This window comes from Hippichthys cyanospilos, chromosome 2 (genome assembly GCF_059441005.1).
Source record: "Hippichthys cyanospilos isolate Australia breed blue-spotted pipefish chromosome 2, RoL_Hcya_1.0, whole genome shotgun sequence".
NCBI lineage: Eukaryota > Metazoa > Chordata > Actinopteri > Syngnathiformes > Syngnathidae > Hippichthys > Hippichthys cyanospilos.
Window position 1 is genome coordinate 22615929 of NC_142370.1, and position 16457 is coordinate 22632385.

Here is a 16457-nt window from a genome sequence, read left to right on the forward strand (position 1 = left end):
AGCTAACTAAAGAATGCTTTAAGAGAGAATCTACATTGTAAACAATTATTTTTAAGTATTATGGTCAGAATTAATTGAGCCTAATTTCTTGGCTTTATGAAAAAATTCAAAAAACATTCAACACTCACATATTTTACCAATACTTATGTATGTATTTATTCAGAATTGTTTAGCACGTGACCTTTATTTTGTTTTTACAAAAATTAGAGTTGCATTCTGGGCACCTGTATTCTTTTTCAAGTCAGTATACTCAGGGTAGAGAAGTGCTTCTCAATTATGATTTGCAAAACCAATCCCACGAAAGAGAAAACATTTCACGACCCCCATTTGCTGTGCTGACTAAAAATTAGATGATTATCAATAGAAATGATATAAGCACACCTTAAGTTGTATCCTTTCAAACATGAACCAAAAAAAGCAATATTAGTCATCTTTCAACAACCGTTAACTACTTTTTTACAGTGTATATGCAGGTTACATGTTAGTCTAAAGTGCCTGAAAAAAAAAATGCCAATCCTTATTTTATTGCAATGACACTTCACATGCCAAAACCAAAGTCACGCCCCAGCATCACCTTGGCCCCCCCGAACCCGCCCCACTATTACAGAAAGACTTATCTTAGAACACCTCAGAGGATGTGGATATTGTCTTATTTTAGTTCTTTTTAAAATTCATTCATTGACAACGTGGCCAAACAATTTGATTCTTTTCATGCAAATTATTTCTTTGTGAGGTCTTCTTATTAAAGAACCGTATGATTTTGACCTGTGTCACAAGTGGCAGTTTGGTTGTACCCTGACGCACAAAAGATTGATAGTTGCTTGATACCCCAACTGAACCACCTTTTTAGCAGTGAAATATATATATATATATATATATATATATATATATATATATATATATATATATATATATATGATGTTAAGGTTTTTACGAGGCGTTTTGTTCTTCCAGACCTCCTGTGAGGTTTTCAGAGTTGCTATTACACTCCCATCCACAGAATTACGTTCTATAAATCCTCTTACTCCACATAGACATTCATGAACAGATGCACAAGTGCACACATACGCACAAATACGCACACGGACTCTCATATTCCCTCTGTCTCATACTCGCACACACACAAACACACACACACATGCTTGGATTTGTTTTCCCTTTGATGAAAGAGGGATTATGGGATAAAGGAGGCGAGGCCATGGCAGTTTGGTTCAGTTTGGAGCACAGCTGCTCAGTCGTACAATGACAGACAGATAAATGTTGATCGGCACTAGGATCCTCGCACCCTATATAATACAGTAGCCTCATTTTGTTCTGAGCTTCCACCTCTCGAGGGTATGAACGTAGCTGTGGAGCTGAAGTCTTTTGGAGGATGAAAACCAGGGATGCAAAGTCAACACGTGCTGCAACTTTAGAATGAAAGGCCTTTTTAGTTCTTTACAGAGATGACTGTCGCTTGAGACATTTTGCCACAATTCCAACCAATGGAGAAGTGCGTTTAAAAACTCCAATAGGCGATCGCAGATGCATTCATTCCATCGACGACATAATGTGGGACTTAGCCACCTGGATTCATATGGCGATGATACACTTTTCTTGTATGTAGTTCAAGTTTTTTAAGGAATGTGTGTTTTAGTAGCTGAGGCTGTGGAATGTCATTAGAGCATCGGCTTATTATGGCTCATCTAATATTTGGATGCTATGGCTAATTGCACTGCTCTTGCTGAATTTACCCATGATCATTGCTGCTGAAATTGTTTAAGAAGAAATGTTTCTGTAGGCTCAACCAATAAAAATCACATGCTTATTAAACCGTTATGTAGCGTAAGGATAGTGTTATTCAGGAGCAACGTCTGTAATGTTTTTCAAATGTTCTTGATCTCTCGTTGCAGTTACAAAAACAAAACATCAGGTTGGCCACCACCAGGCTCCTGGGTGGGAGTGCAGGGGCCTCCGTCCAGCTGGGACAGCATGAACTGCAGCAGGGAGACCCAGAACTGCCTCACCAAGTATGTAGATTCACAATTTCCGCGTACGCAAACTATTGAGGGACTTTTCTCGCCTCTACGATAAGCAGAATCAAGTGGCTCTGCAATGTTTGTGCTAGTTTCAAAGGCCACAGCTGGAGTCTGGCAAAGCTATAATAGTGAGTTTGCTGTCCGTAGCAACAGACAGAATCAGCTGCTTTTCTTCGTCTTGTATTTGAACCAAAGATGGCCATAAATATGCTCAATTTTTATACTCAGATATTATCACAGCTGAAACAAGAATAGCTTCACCAACACCATCCATCTATTTTTACGACAGCCCAAGGCTCGATTTTCAGTTTTTTCTTTTTCTTTTTTTTTTTTTTTTTTTGCAGGGCAATTTTGTGAATCATCGACTAAATTGAGGACCCGTTTTCTAATTTTGAGAAAACAATGACATTATTATCATCAATAATAAAATTCTTAATAATAGTAACTATTATTATTATCACATTTAGCAGTTTTTAATGAATCAATGGAGTTTGAATGTCTGATTCTGTATGAATGCAGCATACGTCTTGTCCTCACATTAGCAGCTACCCGAGACCTATGCCGTATCATTGACAGCAGAACTGACGAGCGGTTTCTTCGCATCCTTAATCGGCCATGATTGATTGATATGATTCTTCACTAGCCGTGTGTTGATTTTTGTACCTAGGTAATGTGATGGCAGTAATTAGTCGTGAACACGATTCGCTAGCACCAGTCAAGCTAATCAGAACACTAGCTCCAGGGAAAAACTTCAAAAGAAAAGTTTGCAAAAGCTATTGCATTGTCCAGGTATTATTCAACGTGTGTGTGCGCGCACGTGTGCGTGTGTGTGTGCGCGTGTGCGTGTGTGTGTGTGTGTGTGTGTGTGTGTGTGTGTGTGTGCGTGTTTTCTTTTAAGTTTGGCCTCCATAGCGTGTTGGTGGCATGTTACTGTATGTCGGTGCACATCAAATAAACATAAATGTAGCAATATAACGTTGAAAGAAATCCTCAGTCCAAAGTCAGCTGGATAGGCTTTGACTGCACCCTTTTAAGGTCTGGTGGTTTTGAAAAGCGATGAATGGATAGATGAGAAATTTGTGGCCAAGTATGCATTTAATGACCAACAGAACAGTTTAAACTGAAAGTGCTACAGGATCTAAATTTAATCATTTTGATACAAACGTTTTTCTTCTAAAGGCAATATCTTACACTTGCTGTCATGTGGCATGGTCCATACCTGAATTCATTCTGTTTATCCCCAAATGTCCTGGCTATGGCAAATCAATGACCTCAACTATTCGAGCTTTGAAATTCAGCCTTCCTTTGCCTCAACAACATGTTCTTCCCTCTGGTTGGATTGAACGCTCTGATGAGAATGGTTAGATCCCAGATTGGAACATGCTTCATCACAGGAATATTTGGTTTATGCTACCACCATTGGATACACTATGCGGACATGCCCGATAATGAAATACGGGGGGTGCCAGTGATGTGAAAAGAGAGAGAAAAAAAGTGAAAGACGGAAGGTGTAAGGTGGAAATTGGGGCAGATGATGCCCCATCCATTATAGATTGTATTTGCCGTTTATCCTTTCTGTCCTGTTCCAAGCCAAGTGTCCCAGAGCAGCTCCCTTGAGGAGGTTCATCTGGATGGACTCCCACCTGTGCCCCGCTTGGTGGAGATGAGGCGTGACCCCATCCTGGGTTTTGGCTTTGTGGCTGGCAGTGAGAAGCCGGTGGTGGTCCGCTCGGTTACGCCAGGTTTGTGAAAGCAATCAAATATTATGATTATTTATTTGCTTTCTCCTCACATTGATTTTATGAAGGGTAAGTGTCTGATGGTATTTTTGCTGAATACTCAAACATCTAATTATTGCCAGAGGCCATAAACAAGCACACTTAATCAGTGATTAGCCATCCAAATAATCAATCACATTCCGAATTTATCAATGGTCAATTGAAAGTTGTCGACCCAGTGGCATGTAAAGCAAGACAATGCAAAAAAATCATATATAAATATATATATATATATATACATGAATTCTATCTCTATTTAATAACGATCTAATACATCTCTTTTTTATCTCACCTTTCTGCCAAAAAACAGCCAGTTTTAATGTTTTTTGCTTTGCTATAGATTGCTAAAGTAGCAGTTTTGTTGCTATTTTTAGCTGAGAATGCATTTTGCTCTACCATTACCAAATTACCAAAGGTGCCATTAAGCGTTTTTTAAAATTAAATTTACAATTTATTGGACCGACAACTGTCACATGCGCTTCCATTTCCACGTCTTGCTCTCTCACCCAAAACAGCCAATCGGTTTCAACTTCAGGATGTGATCAACCTTTGTTGTCTAACCCCCGACAACTCAAGCACGAGAAGCCCAAAGTATAACAATGGATATAATCAACATACAGAAAGCATAACGTTAGAATCTAAAAAAGAGAATAACATAATTTAAAAAGATGACACATCAACTATGACTGTAAATTTATCCCAATCTCTTTATATGACAACCATAGCATTTTCACACAATACCTATAAAGGACCTAATTTATGCATATTTTGCAAGCGAAATCCTAATTCATTGTTCATTATGTTTGTGTGCACCTATTTGTGTGTGTGTGTGTGTTGTAGGTGGCCCATCTGAGGGGAAGCTCTTGCCAGGCGATGAGATCATCATGATCAATGATGAACCTGTCAGTTCAGCTCCAAGAGAACGAGTCATCGACCTTGTCAGGTGGCTAGAGGAACATTAGAGACGCTCTAAGAATTTACTGTAGCTCGCCGAAGAGATATACAGTATATTCAGCACAAGTCAGGGCTATTCAGCCTCGACAGTTGAATGAATCTGTCTTTGTTTCCCTTGGTGTTCGACTTGTGCAATGTCAGTCCATACTCAGCTTAAATGTTCATTTTTTTATGTCCTCTTCTTTGCTGTTTATTCGGGGATTTGCTTTTTTTCCTGCTTCAGGAGCTGCAAGGAATCCATTCTTTTGACTGTTGTTCAACCATATCCCGTGAGTGTATCATCTCATTTTTGCTAACACCACAACATTTGTGGAAAACGTCATTTTTCACCTGTCATCATAAACCGCATAAACTGATTGTTTTGTTCTTTCTACTTTGGCTTGTCGTGTGTATGCTTTCCTGCACCGCCGCTTCCCTCCAACTGTCATCCCAACTTTTTCAACTCACTCTTTTCTTGGACTGTCGCCTCTAGTCCCCTAAATCGGCGTTCATCAGTGCTGCTAAAAAAGCCATGCTCAAGTCCAATCCGGTCAAAGTGCGCTTTGCCGAGGAGGTCATCATAAATGGCCAGGTTCCAGTGAGTTCCAACGCAGAGACACATATACATAAATTATGACCAAAACAACAACTGCCACATCTGAATTAATTAATCATTAGTATATAACCTCATGAATTTGTGAGAGAATGCAAGAATGAACTGGCATGATGTCTTTTCAGAACCCAGTGAAGGACAACTCTCTTCTGTTCATGCCAAATGTCCTGAAGGTTTACCTGGAGAATGGGCAAACAAAGTCTTTTCGCTTCGACAGCAGTACCTCCATCAAGGTGTGTTTATTCCTTGAAATGAGATGACTGTTTTGTCTCACCTGCAAGAAAGAGTCTTCGAAGAAACTTTTCTAAAAACGTTTCATTTTGTATCTATGATACTGCCGGTGACTTATGGTGGCCCCTGACAGTGAAAAAATACCCCAAACAAAACAAAAGTCAATTCACAATGTCTCAATGGGGACGTGTGCTGTGCCAACGTGCATGGTAAACATCCAAGCTGGTCTTAGTCATAAAATAATCATCAAAGTGTGTTTTTGATGAGAACTGTTCCAAAAGGGATTGTGGGCTACCGCTCTAAGTCAATGAATGCTTGATACATGTTGCCCTGCTTGTCGCAGACACTAAGGCAACTATCTGCATATGTGCTTACTCCAGGATGTGATCCTGACCCTGCAAGAGAAACTATCCATCAAATGCATTGAACATTTCTCCCTCATGCTGGAGGAGAGGCTGGAAGGCTCCGGAAACAGGCTGCTTTTGCTGCATGAACAAGAGATGCTTGCTCAGGTTGAATATCCTGCTTGACTCATTGAATGTTTTTTGCACGCTTAAAGGACCACGAAGGTATTTTCAACGTTCCGCAGTTAAATACGAGCATATAAATGATGAAATCGCTTATCATTGGCCTTTTCTATCGAAAAATGTGGCTTTTTTTTGCCGGAATCATTTCTAACCGGGAAGTGAAACGTCTCGTTGACTGAAACCGTGCCTCTCACCATGTGTCTGCCATGGCCCCTTCATGACATCATTCTAAAGCCAACCAGACACGAAACATCAAATAAGAAAAAAAGCTATGTACTCGTATGTGCACAACTGTGATTTTACATCAAGAAACTTAAAGTAGATGTAAACAGTGCGTCACATCGAGAAACCTAGGTAGTTATTAGCAGAGGAAAAACAGCCCCATTAAACAGCCTTTATATACAGCATGAGTTTATAAATCCATCCAACGCACATGGTTCATTTCAATACAATAAAGCTAGCATACTTCCAGATATTGCCAGATAGAGACATTTTGACAAATAAATGAAAAGTTGTTTACTTGGCTGACTTTGTGCAAGTAATCTTGTCCCCAACTCTGGTGTAAAACCGAAGGTCAAAATAAGCACGGCTCCTTGTATATCGTGGGTGTGTTTTTAGGCTCCGCAAGCTGTATGGGGGCAGTGTAGAGGCCGTATGAGGGCCTTCCTTCCGCATCGTAACCCTCGCAAGCCATTTTTATCTGCTCGGGCAGAGGTGGTGCCGAGAGCGCAGATTGAGCAAGGAAATATTAGAAATGAATCTATGAAGGAAAGTAATTCTCGGGGTGTTTGGGGTGACAAATTAACATTGTATCATGATTATAATTGAATTTTCATGATAAGATTAATGTTGCTCGGTATTTAAGGCAGCATTTAAACATAAGTGTCATTTATCAGCAGCGGAGGCAATACACAAAAACTCTCCCTCTCAATTAAGGTGACTCGCAAGCCCGGTTGTGATAAGATGAAGTGCTTCTTTCGAATCAGCTTCATGCCCCACGACCCAGTGGAGCTGCTGAGGAGAGATGCTGTGGCATTTGAATACCTCTATGTGCAGGTAAGAGATTTTGCCATAATTCATATTATTTTTTGGAACCCAGGAGTTAAATACGTTATGCAACTTGGGTAAAAAAAATGGTTTGATCATCTATAAGTGGGGCATTATTGGTCACGTTTCATGCATGGCTTTAGTAAATAAACTGACCAGATGGGAGAGATTCTCCGATGCTGCTTCCCCACTAAATTACTCTCAATGAATTCATTCCTCTTTACAGCTGTTAATTAGTTGATTGGACCTTTCCTTGTAAGATTTTTGACACACTCTGCTTTCTACTCCCCTTGCAGTGTTGCAATGATGTGGTGCTAGAGCGGTTTGGCTCAGAACTGAAGTATGATGCGGTTCTGCGTTTGGCAGCATTGCAAATGTACATCCTCACCTTGACAACAAAACAAAGCCAGAAAGTCTCGCTGAAATATATCCAGTAAGTGTGTTTGATTGTGTGCGTTGTGTGCCGGGTATCATGTGTAATCCCTTATTTGTCATATGCGTTTAGTACAAGCAGTATTTGTCAAAGAGTAAATTCAGCAAACATTTCAATGTTGTGAAAAAATATTTGGCCCTTCTTGATTTCTGTATTTTGCATAAACAGCACCCAGTGACGATCAAACTATCAAAACTTAAGTCCTCCTGTCTACATACGAGTGCATCATGTTAGTAAATATTACAGTTTCTATCTATTGTAACACCTGACCCCAGAAATAAACATTGAACCCTTGTAAACATATCTGAACAAAAATCGGCCATAAAATTTGATTCTTTTTTTTTTTACTTGGTCAAGGTTTGAATTGGGTGTGACAGATTCATTTTTGACGCGTTAAAACCATTTTAAATCTAACCTGTGATGTGTTATACACTCTTTCCGCCATTAAGTGGCAGTACAACATCCTCGTAAGTGGACCCCAGGCCCTTGTAGAGCAAAATATGTTACTGTGGATAATGTGAAGTCCACACATGTGCGGCTTGTGCAGCCTGCGGCTGGTTTCATGAACTGTAATGCATACTGTAAACCACAGTTGTAGAACTTCAGTCCTCGAGGGCCAGTATCCTGCATGTTTTTGACCCTTCTCTCTCAGACAGACTTGATTTAAATGATTACGATCATTTTCAAGCTCCAGCATAGCATGCTAATAAGCGAATCATTTGAATCCAGTGTGTTGGGGAGGAAAAACTGGAAAACATGCAGGATACCGGCCGTCGAGGACTGGAGTTTCACACCTATGCTGTACGGCGTACAACTAGTTTTCAACTAGTTTTGAAATCAGAAAGAGAGTGAGGGCAAAAAGCGCTTGCTTTTTTCCCCAAACAATTTCAATTTGACTTACAAATGGGATATTTTGACTGGAAACTTGAATTGGAATGGGCCTTTCACGGGCCGCGTGAAATGATGTGGCGGGCCGGATTTGGCCCTGAGTTTGACACATGTGCTGTACGCAGTCCGTTACAACGCATTAATTGTACAGGAAAAAAAAAATCAACATTTAAAATGAAGTATTAAGAGATGTCTTTTTTGCTTTTTAAATGATTTAAAGATTTGAACGAATGAATTGCTTGCACATAGGTTAGCTGAGCTTTCTGGGATTCCTGGGAGATGAATGAATGACCGCAATGACGTATGATGTAATTGAATACATCCTTAATTTTACGAGATTTTAAATACACGCAAAAAGTTCAATGGGAATAGCTTACAAGTTATGATATGACACACCTTTACTCTAAACTACATTTGCAAGAAATCAGATCTGCTCACATTAGAAGTACAGTAACTTGTTTCAACGTGCTTTTTGGTTAAAGTCCATCTCCCCTCAACAGAAAGGAGTGGGGCCTGTCACTATTCCTGCCTCCTGCTGTGCTGACTAGCACGAAAGAGAAAAACATCAAAAAAGCTCTGACGCACATCCTCAAAACTAACCAGAACCTCGTGCCTCCTGGGAAAAAAGTAACGGCCTTTCTTTCTTCCTTTGCCCTTGTTAGCAAACTCCTGACACATGTGCACAAATTCACTGTCCCTCTGTTTTCTGATGCAGTGGACAAAAATAGACCTGCTTCTTCACTCACCCGTGTCAAATGAAGTCACTTTGTTAATGCAAGTAGCTTGATGAAGCACGCTAAAGAGCTGCTTCACTTCAGTTCTTTTTTCTGCATGTGAATTCATAAACAGGTGCTCAATTTTTTAGATGCCTTGTTAGTTTCTTTCTCCAAAATATCTGAATATCTAAGTGTGTGTTCAAACCGTTGAGAGATTTTTCTCATTTTATGGTTTGTTTGTGTGAATGTGAACATTTCATTTCTCATGATCAGAAAAGCTCGGGTTCGGGCACTGTTAAATTAAATGTGTTCCAGTCTGCTGGCAAACGAGTTTTCAAGATACTGTACGTTAAGATTCAAAAGTTGTATTGTTATATCAAATCAACGCATAGTAATACAACGCAATGGCTGTTAAATGACTGTACACAAAGGGAAGTCAAGACACATTGAATATAATATATCATATTGGCTGTAAAATGGCCTCTGTTATCTCGACAAAAAAATGCCACAATCCCTGTCGGGCTGCAACTTTGTTCACATGCCTTTAGGGGCAACCCTTGGTCCAGTGTTAAATATGGTGTCGACAACGACAGATATAAATCATGTGAATTTCTACTTTGGCCTGGTCAGGACCGCAGCTTGTAAACACTGGTGTGACTGTACTGATAAGCAAAGTTTGTTACATACCGTATATATTTTGCATGCTATGCGTCACCAATGCAAATTCTTCATGTACATTGGGAATGCATTGACAATATATAATGGGGAAGGAAAGTGTTAAGCTACGTTTTATTAGAAAAAGCAGCACTGGAGATTGTGGTGACAAACATTCCTTTTCTGTGCAGCTGACTGCTTTGCAGGCCAAGGTGCATTACCTAAGGTACCTCAGCGAGCTCCAGCTTTATGGCGGGAGAGAGTTTAAATCAATACTCTTGGTAAGTTCAGCAGTTTGGGTTCGACCTGATCAAAGCCTGTGAGTATTTTTGCTAAAGAAACTGTTTGGATATTTGATTTGACCTCCACTCAATCACATTTTTCGCAGCAAGGGGAGAAACAAACCAAGGTGACGTTGTTGGTGGGTCCCCGTTATGGTATCAGTCACGTCATCAACGCAAGAACAAACCTAGTGGCCCTCTTGGCTGACTTCAGCCATGTCAACCGAATTGAGATTCTCACCGAGGATCAAAACAATGTGCGTTTGGAGCTCCATGTTCTGGATGTCCGGGTGAGCACTGTCAACCTGAGAACCAACTCATGTAAAACCATGCGTTTTGAATAATTTTCTTTCTTCTCTATGGTTCCATCTTACTTTCCCCCACTTTGGTCCTCTAAAAGCCCATCACACTCATTATGGAGTCGAGTGAAGCAATGAACCTGGCCTGTCTTACGGCAGGCTACTATCGCCTTCTAGTGGACTCAAGAAGATGTATCTTCAACATGGTCCACTGTAATAACGCGGAAGGGGATGACAACAGTAAGTACAGTACACTTGTCGAAGTCTTCATTATACATGTGTATATATATATATATATATATATATATATATATATATATATATATATATATATATATATATATATATTTATAGTACTGTATGTATATTTTTTGCTATTTATGTATAGCAAAGATCTTTATTGTGTGCACTCACAAATTTGTAATGATACACAAACCCTTAAACTTTTAACTACAGGTCAGGATCATGTTCTTGAGTGGCCGTACAGCACATCTTTTGGAGACAGCGAGGAGCTATCACAGAGCCAGGTGAACCTCTACAGGGACTCTCAATACTCAGACAATGGGGAGAGAGAAGACAACCTTTATCCCTACTTTCATCAACCGCAAAACCCTGACAGAGATCCTCAAAACCAGAGTCCACTCCCACCTCCTCTCCCCCCCTCGACCAGAAACAAACCTCAAGACTCTCCTCGTAATGCCAAAGTATCATTCATTTTTGAAGGAGACCCACCTTTGAGCAAGCATCGGAGCTTAGTCTATGGACCTCTTCCTGAGGGTGCTGAGGTAGCGGAGCACGGACCGACTTATTTGCACAATACCGACTTCGAGGCACAGGAACGAGCGTCATATCACTTCAGCGGTCTGACACATGTCTACAGCAACATAATAAGTGAGGAAGGAGGCGAGGAGCCACTATTAAGAGACCTGTTTTATCGTGACACAACGGACGATGCAGAGGATGAGGATGAGGCTTCTTGTGAAGAAGACTCCACTGGTGGAAGAAGAGCAAGTGATGGGGAAGCAGGCGAAGGAGTGGCCACCGCAGCCGGCAAAGCTTCTTTTCTCATGCTTTCTGGACCTAGTGACGATATCATCGACCTCACATCACTGCCTCCGCCCGAGGGGGATGACGCGGTTGACGACGATGAGGACGACTCACTGCTGCAGACGCTAAACCTCGCAATTGCAGCCCCACCACCGGGCTTTCGTGACAGTTCAGATGAAGATGTGATACCTGAGGGAAGGTTTCTGAGCCCGTGCGATGATGATATTCCAGTCTCATTAATTGATGCGATACCTACTCAAGAAGAGGGAGGAGGAGAGGGAAAGAGGGAGCTGGACAACAGTGTGGTTAACACTCTGCAGGCACTTGAATCACTGGCCGTCTCTGAACAGAGGCCCACACCACCTCATCCACCACCCGGCAAGAACAATCCAGGTCTGTTGATTTGTATTAAGAGTCATGGATGATTTTTGTATGTGCCACTTGTGTGAAATCACTTTAAATGTGTTTTGTAGGTGTTTACACCTCTCGGGGCTTTAGCCCTCTGTCTTCCTCTGACTCTGGGAATGAGACGAACTCGTCAGAAATGACAGAGCTCTCTGAGCTTGCTGCTTGTCATCGACTCAGTGAGAGCCACATGCGACTTCTGGTGGCCACGAGGGAGGGGTACCAGCCTTTACTTGAGGAAAAGACAGAGTTCCCTGTTTCACCCAGCACTGAAGGGACAACCCTAAGGAAGTCCAGAAGTCCACAGCACCTCCGACCACCTGCCGTCCCTCCACGACGAAGCCCGCATTTGGACAAAGAAGCGCCATTCCAGCGGGACTGTTTGGGTGTGAGATCTCTGACCAACCTCCCCTCCACTCTTCAGCGGCCAAGCTCCACAACACCAGGAGGCAAGCATCAAAAAAAGTCTGAAGACTCAAGCAGGAAGTATAACACCTTTAGCACAAGGGAAGGGTACCGAGGTGGGCGGGGCGGAAGCTTTCAACTTGAGAATAATCAGCATAGTTCATTCTGTGATCGAGGAGGAAGCCAAATGAGACGTAACTCGTTTTTGGAAGAAAACTCTCGTGCTCATGACCGTGACCAGAACAGCCGCCCCAGTGAGCATCATAGAAATACCCGTCCTGCTTCCTCTATATCTGATAGCCTTTTGGACATGTCTACACTAGAGGAGTGCGCTGGAGATAACAGAGCTGTCGAGCAAGATGAACATCTAGTTGTTGCATCGTTGATGTCCCCAAACAAAAACAAAAGACTGATGGGGTCAGACCTTGGTTCAGATATACAGAATGAACATCAGCCTATGTCCAGACAGCAAAGTGTTGCACGTTTGTGTGAGTACCATCTTGCTAAAAGGATTTCAAACCTACAAGGTGAAGCCCACAGTTCTCTTCAGGGCTCCCTGTGCTCGTCGCTGGATGCCGGCGGCAGTGCAAACAGCAGCGTCTGTGCCACCCCGACCGACTCACCGCTTGGTTCGGGGGCAATTGAGTCAAAGCACCACCGCCTACAGCGACATCCAATCTCCAGTTCCTCGTCATCTTTACTCCGGGTCTTAAACTATGAAGAACCGAAACCTGGGCAGTTCCCACAAGCAAAGGACTTTCACCCGCATGCAGACCCCGCCCTTGTTCGGAAAATGCTGCCCAACATTCATGCTCCTTCTGCTGGTGCTGACCCTGGACGCCCCTCCTCTGCCACACCCTCCAGACACAAAGAAACAATTACGAGCAAAAAGCCCTGTTTCAAAGGGTCAAACCAAAAAGAAGGCAGTGAGGCATACAGACAATTGATCAACTACCTAACTGTAAGCCAAATGCACCAAGGTGGAAAACTACACAGTGCCGGCATGGGCGGCGGCGTGAAAAAAGATACTCGTCGCTACATCACAAGCAACCCTCAGCTTGTCGAGATGGTTAAGAATCGCACAGTCCCTCGATGCCAATGTATCCCCCCTTCGATATCGTCCCCTTTTGTTCGCCCAAATTCGGTAAACCCCAATGCATTCCAGATGATAAGTAAAGATCCAAAGTCATACAACTCCGCCACACTTCCTGCCAAACTTAAAAGAAGCCCTGACATGCACACTCAGGGCCCAAATGGTAAGTTAAACGTCCAGCAGGCAAATGCGGAAAGAAGAAGCTCCTTTTCTGGACTGCAAAGTGAGCTTGAAAGGAGCAATATGGACCCTGATCAGTTCCTGTCACTGTATAAGAAAGATGGCTACGTGACCCATGAGGGCGGGGCAACCGGTAGACCACCATCTCGATCAAGAAGCCATCCAAGCGGTGGTTCAGACGACTGGTCCAGATCCGACCCAAGAGAAAGGCACACGGTCCTTCAACCCTCTGCCTCCTTTTTAGGTGGACAGCGAGCAGATCTAAACAACTTTTCGCTCGGACGGGGTCCTTCGGCTTTCACCAGGCGTATGTCCTCAAATACCACGGCTGGCGTTTCCTCTCCATCCCCACCACTTCATTCACAGCCTCCCCCTCCCTCTGTAGTAATTCCAGCACGAGCAAACATCAATTCCAATGACTCTGGTTGCACACAGGATGCCTTCCATTTATCCCTGTCACGGCCAAATCAGAACCACATTCATGCTGTCAGCCCAATCCCTTCACAATTGGATCCTTTCAATAATTACCCACAAAGGGGCCGGGAACTAAAACGCAGCTCGAGTAATGTTACCAATAGCTCTGGTAGCGTGGAGGTTCTGTTTGAGAGGCCCAATCGAAGCCAGAGCCAGCAGCCATTGTCACCGTCTGTGCCCCAGCAAGGAGATACCAAAGTCCAGAGGAGGCCGACTAGAAAGAGGCTATCCAAGAGTTACTCCCAGGGCTCAGTGTCATCCCACACCACATGCTGGCCGTCAGGCACCGGGATAGACAGCAGAAGGGCTTCAGTGGCATTTCCTTTGCAGAAAGATAATAAGCAAATGAAGGGCTCACAAAAACTGGACACCAGTCCTTGGAGGTGCAACGGACCTTTCAGCTACTGCTTCTTTAAACGTAAAAGCGAGGGGGAGGATGATGAAAGCGATTGGGACACACCTAGACGAAGCCGTGGCGGAAGTAACATAGGGGACGACTGCGCCGCGTCATTTGCCATCTTCCCCTGTGGCTCGGCAGTGGACGCAGCTGGAGAGCAGCTATATGGTGAAGTCCTTAACAACATGAGCTTTAGCGACCGCCTGGCTCGAGTCAATGCCCTTAAGGACCGCATGTACAGTTTCCCTTCCGGGTTCACAGACGTCCAGCGGGACGCCAGTGAGCTCATTGCGTTGGTGAGGTCCAGCATAGGACGCTGCGATCGAGGTGCTCAAATGCCAATGCAGGAATTATCTCAATCCAAGCAACTCCTCTCGGTGGAGTCCAAAGAGTTAGGGCGGGCGTGCCGGCGAATGGCGCAGGCGCACAGCAGCCCCGAGGAGATGCTGCTTGCTGTGACGTGCAGTTTTCAGGTGCTATGTTGTCTCTGTGAAGCTTGCATGTGTCTCGTGAAGGGACTCAGCACCTCAGCCTCACACCAACAGAGAGAGGTGGTAGCAAAAGTGGATGAGGTCGTCATGAACTATATCTGTTTACTCAAAGCAGCTGAGGCTGCCACTGTCGGAGCACCAGGAGAGCACAGTGTCAAGGCCCTGGTGAGACATTCGAGTACCATGTCAGCAATCGCCAACGCACTCACGCGCTCTCTTAAAACGCTGCTTAGCAAGTAGTTTCCTTTACTCCTTTTGCTGTCTAAGTGTGGCCTATGCAGTCAGCAGAAGTCTGTTTTGAATCCTTTTGTTCTTTCTGAGACTACTGTGTTTTAGCCATTTAAAAAAAAGCTACCACAATTTGAAAAAATAGCCCAAAAAAACGGCCTTCACCTCACTTGGTTTTGTTTTAATGTATAATAACAAAACAAGTATATTCATGACCTTTATATGATACACTTTACAGACACCTGGAACTCCCTTGTGCATTATGTAATTTATTTATTTTCATATATATATATATATATATATATATATATATATATATATATATATATATATATATATATATATATATATACACAGTATATATGTACACACATGCATACTGAATGTGTGGGTGTGGGTTTGGGTGTGTGTGTTCAATCAAGTTTTGCAGTAGCAATTCCAGTCAGTTCCTTCAGTGCAGTTTTGCCATTGAGCTTATGAAATTCTTCCAATGCAAGCAAATGTGAGGGATGTCTTTTACTAAATTCAAGGTTATATTTATGAAAATGAACAGACAGTGTTCTGTTGCAATCTTGAAGTCTGAGAGCAAATATGTATTAAAGAGTAGCTTTACAATGTGATGCTGTTTAACACTGCTTGATATTCTATCCCTGTTTATTAGAACTATAAAAACATTATATGTATACACTATATATATATATATACAGTATATATATATATATATATATATATATATATATATATATATATATATATATATATATATATATATATATATATATATATATATATATATATATATATATATATATACATACTGTATATATATAATGCAATTTGTTTAGGGCCATGTTTGATTTAAGACTGTTTTAACTATATTAAAATTATTATTTTTTACATTCTTGTGTATGTTTTGAGATCAACTTTGTGCTTGAAATTTTAACAAAACACTATGTATCTAAGGCAGTGATATCTGATGTCAAAATAAAATGTTTTTTTTGTTTTGTTTTTAAACAAATCACAATCTTAATAAAACGAAATATTTTGAAGGTGTACGTGTGTTGATAGGAGTCTAAGACCGTAAATGTCTGAGCTGCTCTGCCGTCAGGGAAAAGAAGTTGAAAACCGTGGCCTTATACATACTGTATTTTCAAGAGGATTTACAAGTCAAGAAGAATGACGTGTACAGGTTTAAACAGTATTCTCTCTACGGCTCCTGTACAGCAGCTCACTCCTACAGAAATGCAAAAACACCCCCACCTAGTGGTGTTCAAAGTGTGTAAAACTCATTTACGCTAAACAGCTACAACTATGTATGC

At 42.0% G+C, this 16457-nt stretch overlaps 1 protein-coding gene across 3 annotated transcripts in view; it reads left to right on the top strand.

Annotated features, from left to right (window-relative positions):
- Window positions 1-15864, top strand: part of LOC148427864 (FERM and PDZ domain-containing protein 4-like) — a 37909-nt gene extending 22045 nt beyond the window's left edge. For 2 of the 3 annotated variants that reach the window (XM_088408356.1, XM_088408355.1), the window contains exons 2-16: window positions 1893-2009; window positions 3609-3760; window positions 4637-4739; window positions 4974-5019; window positions 5223-5327; window positions 5468-5575; window positions 5954-6085; window positions 7037-7156; window positions 7444-7580; window positions 8969-9095; window positions 10030-10119; window positions 10227-10409; window positions 10520-10658; window positions 10875-11858; window positions 11939-15864. In XM_088408356.1, coding sequence (XP_088264482.1) covers window positions 1893-2009; window positions 3609-3760; window positions 4637-4739; window positions 4974-5019; window positions 5223-5327; window positions 5468-5575; window positions 5954-6085; window positions 7037-7156; window positions 7444-7580; window positions 8969-9095; window positions 10030-10119; window positions 10227-10409; window positions 10520-10658; window positions 10875-11858; window positions 11939-15150 — 5755 coding nt within the window. In that variant the 3' untranslated portion in view covers window positions 15151-15864. Of the gene's footprint in view, window positions 1-1382; window positions 1599-1892; window positions 2010-3608; window positions 3761-4636; window positions 4740-4973; window positions 5020-5222; window positions 5328-5467; window positions 5576-5953; window positions 6086-7036; window positions 7157-7443; window positions 7581-8968; window positions 9096-10029; window positions 10120-10226; window positions 10410-10519; window positions 10659-10874; window positions 11859-11938 lie in introns of those variants that run through there. The other variant, XM_088408357.1, reaches the window with a different exon arrangement.
- The last annotated feature ends 593 nt before the right edge of the window (window positions 15865-16457 follow it).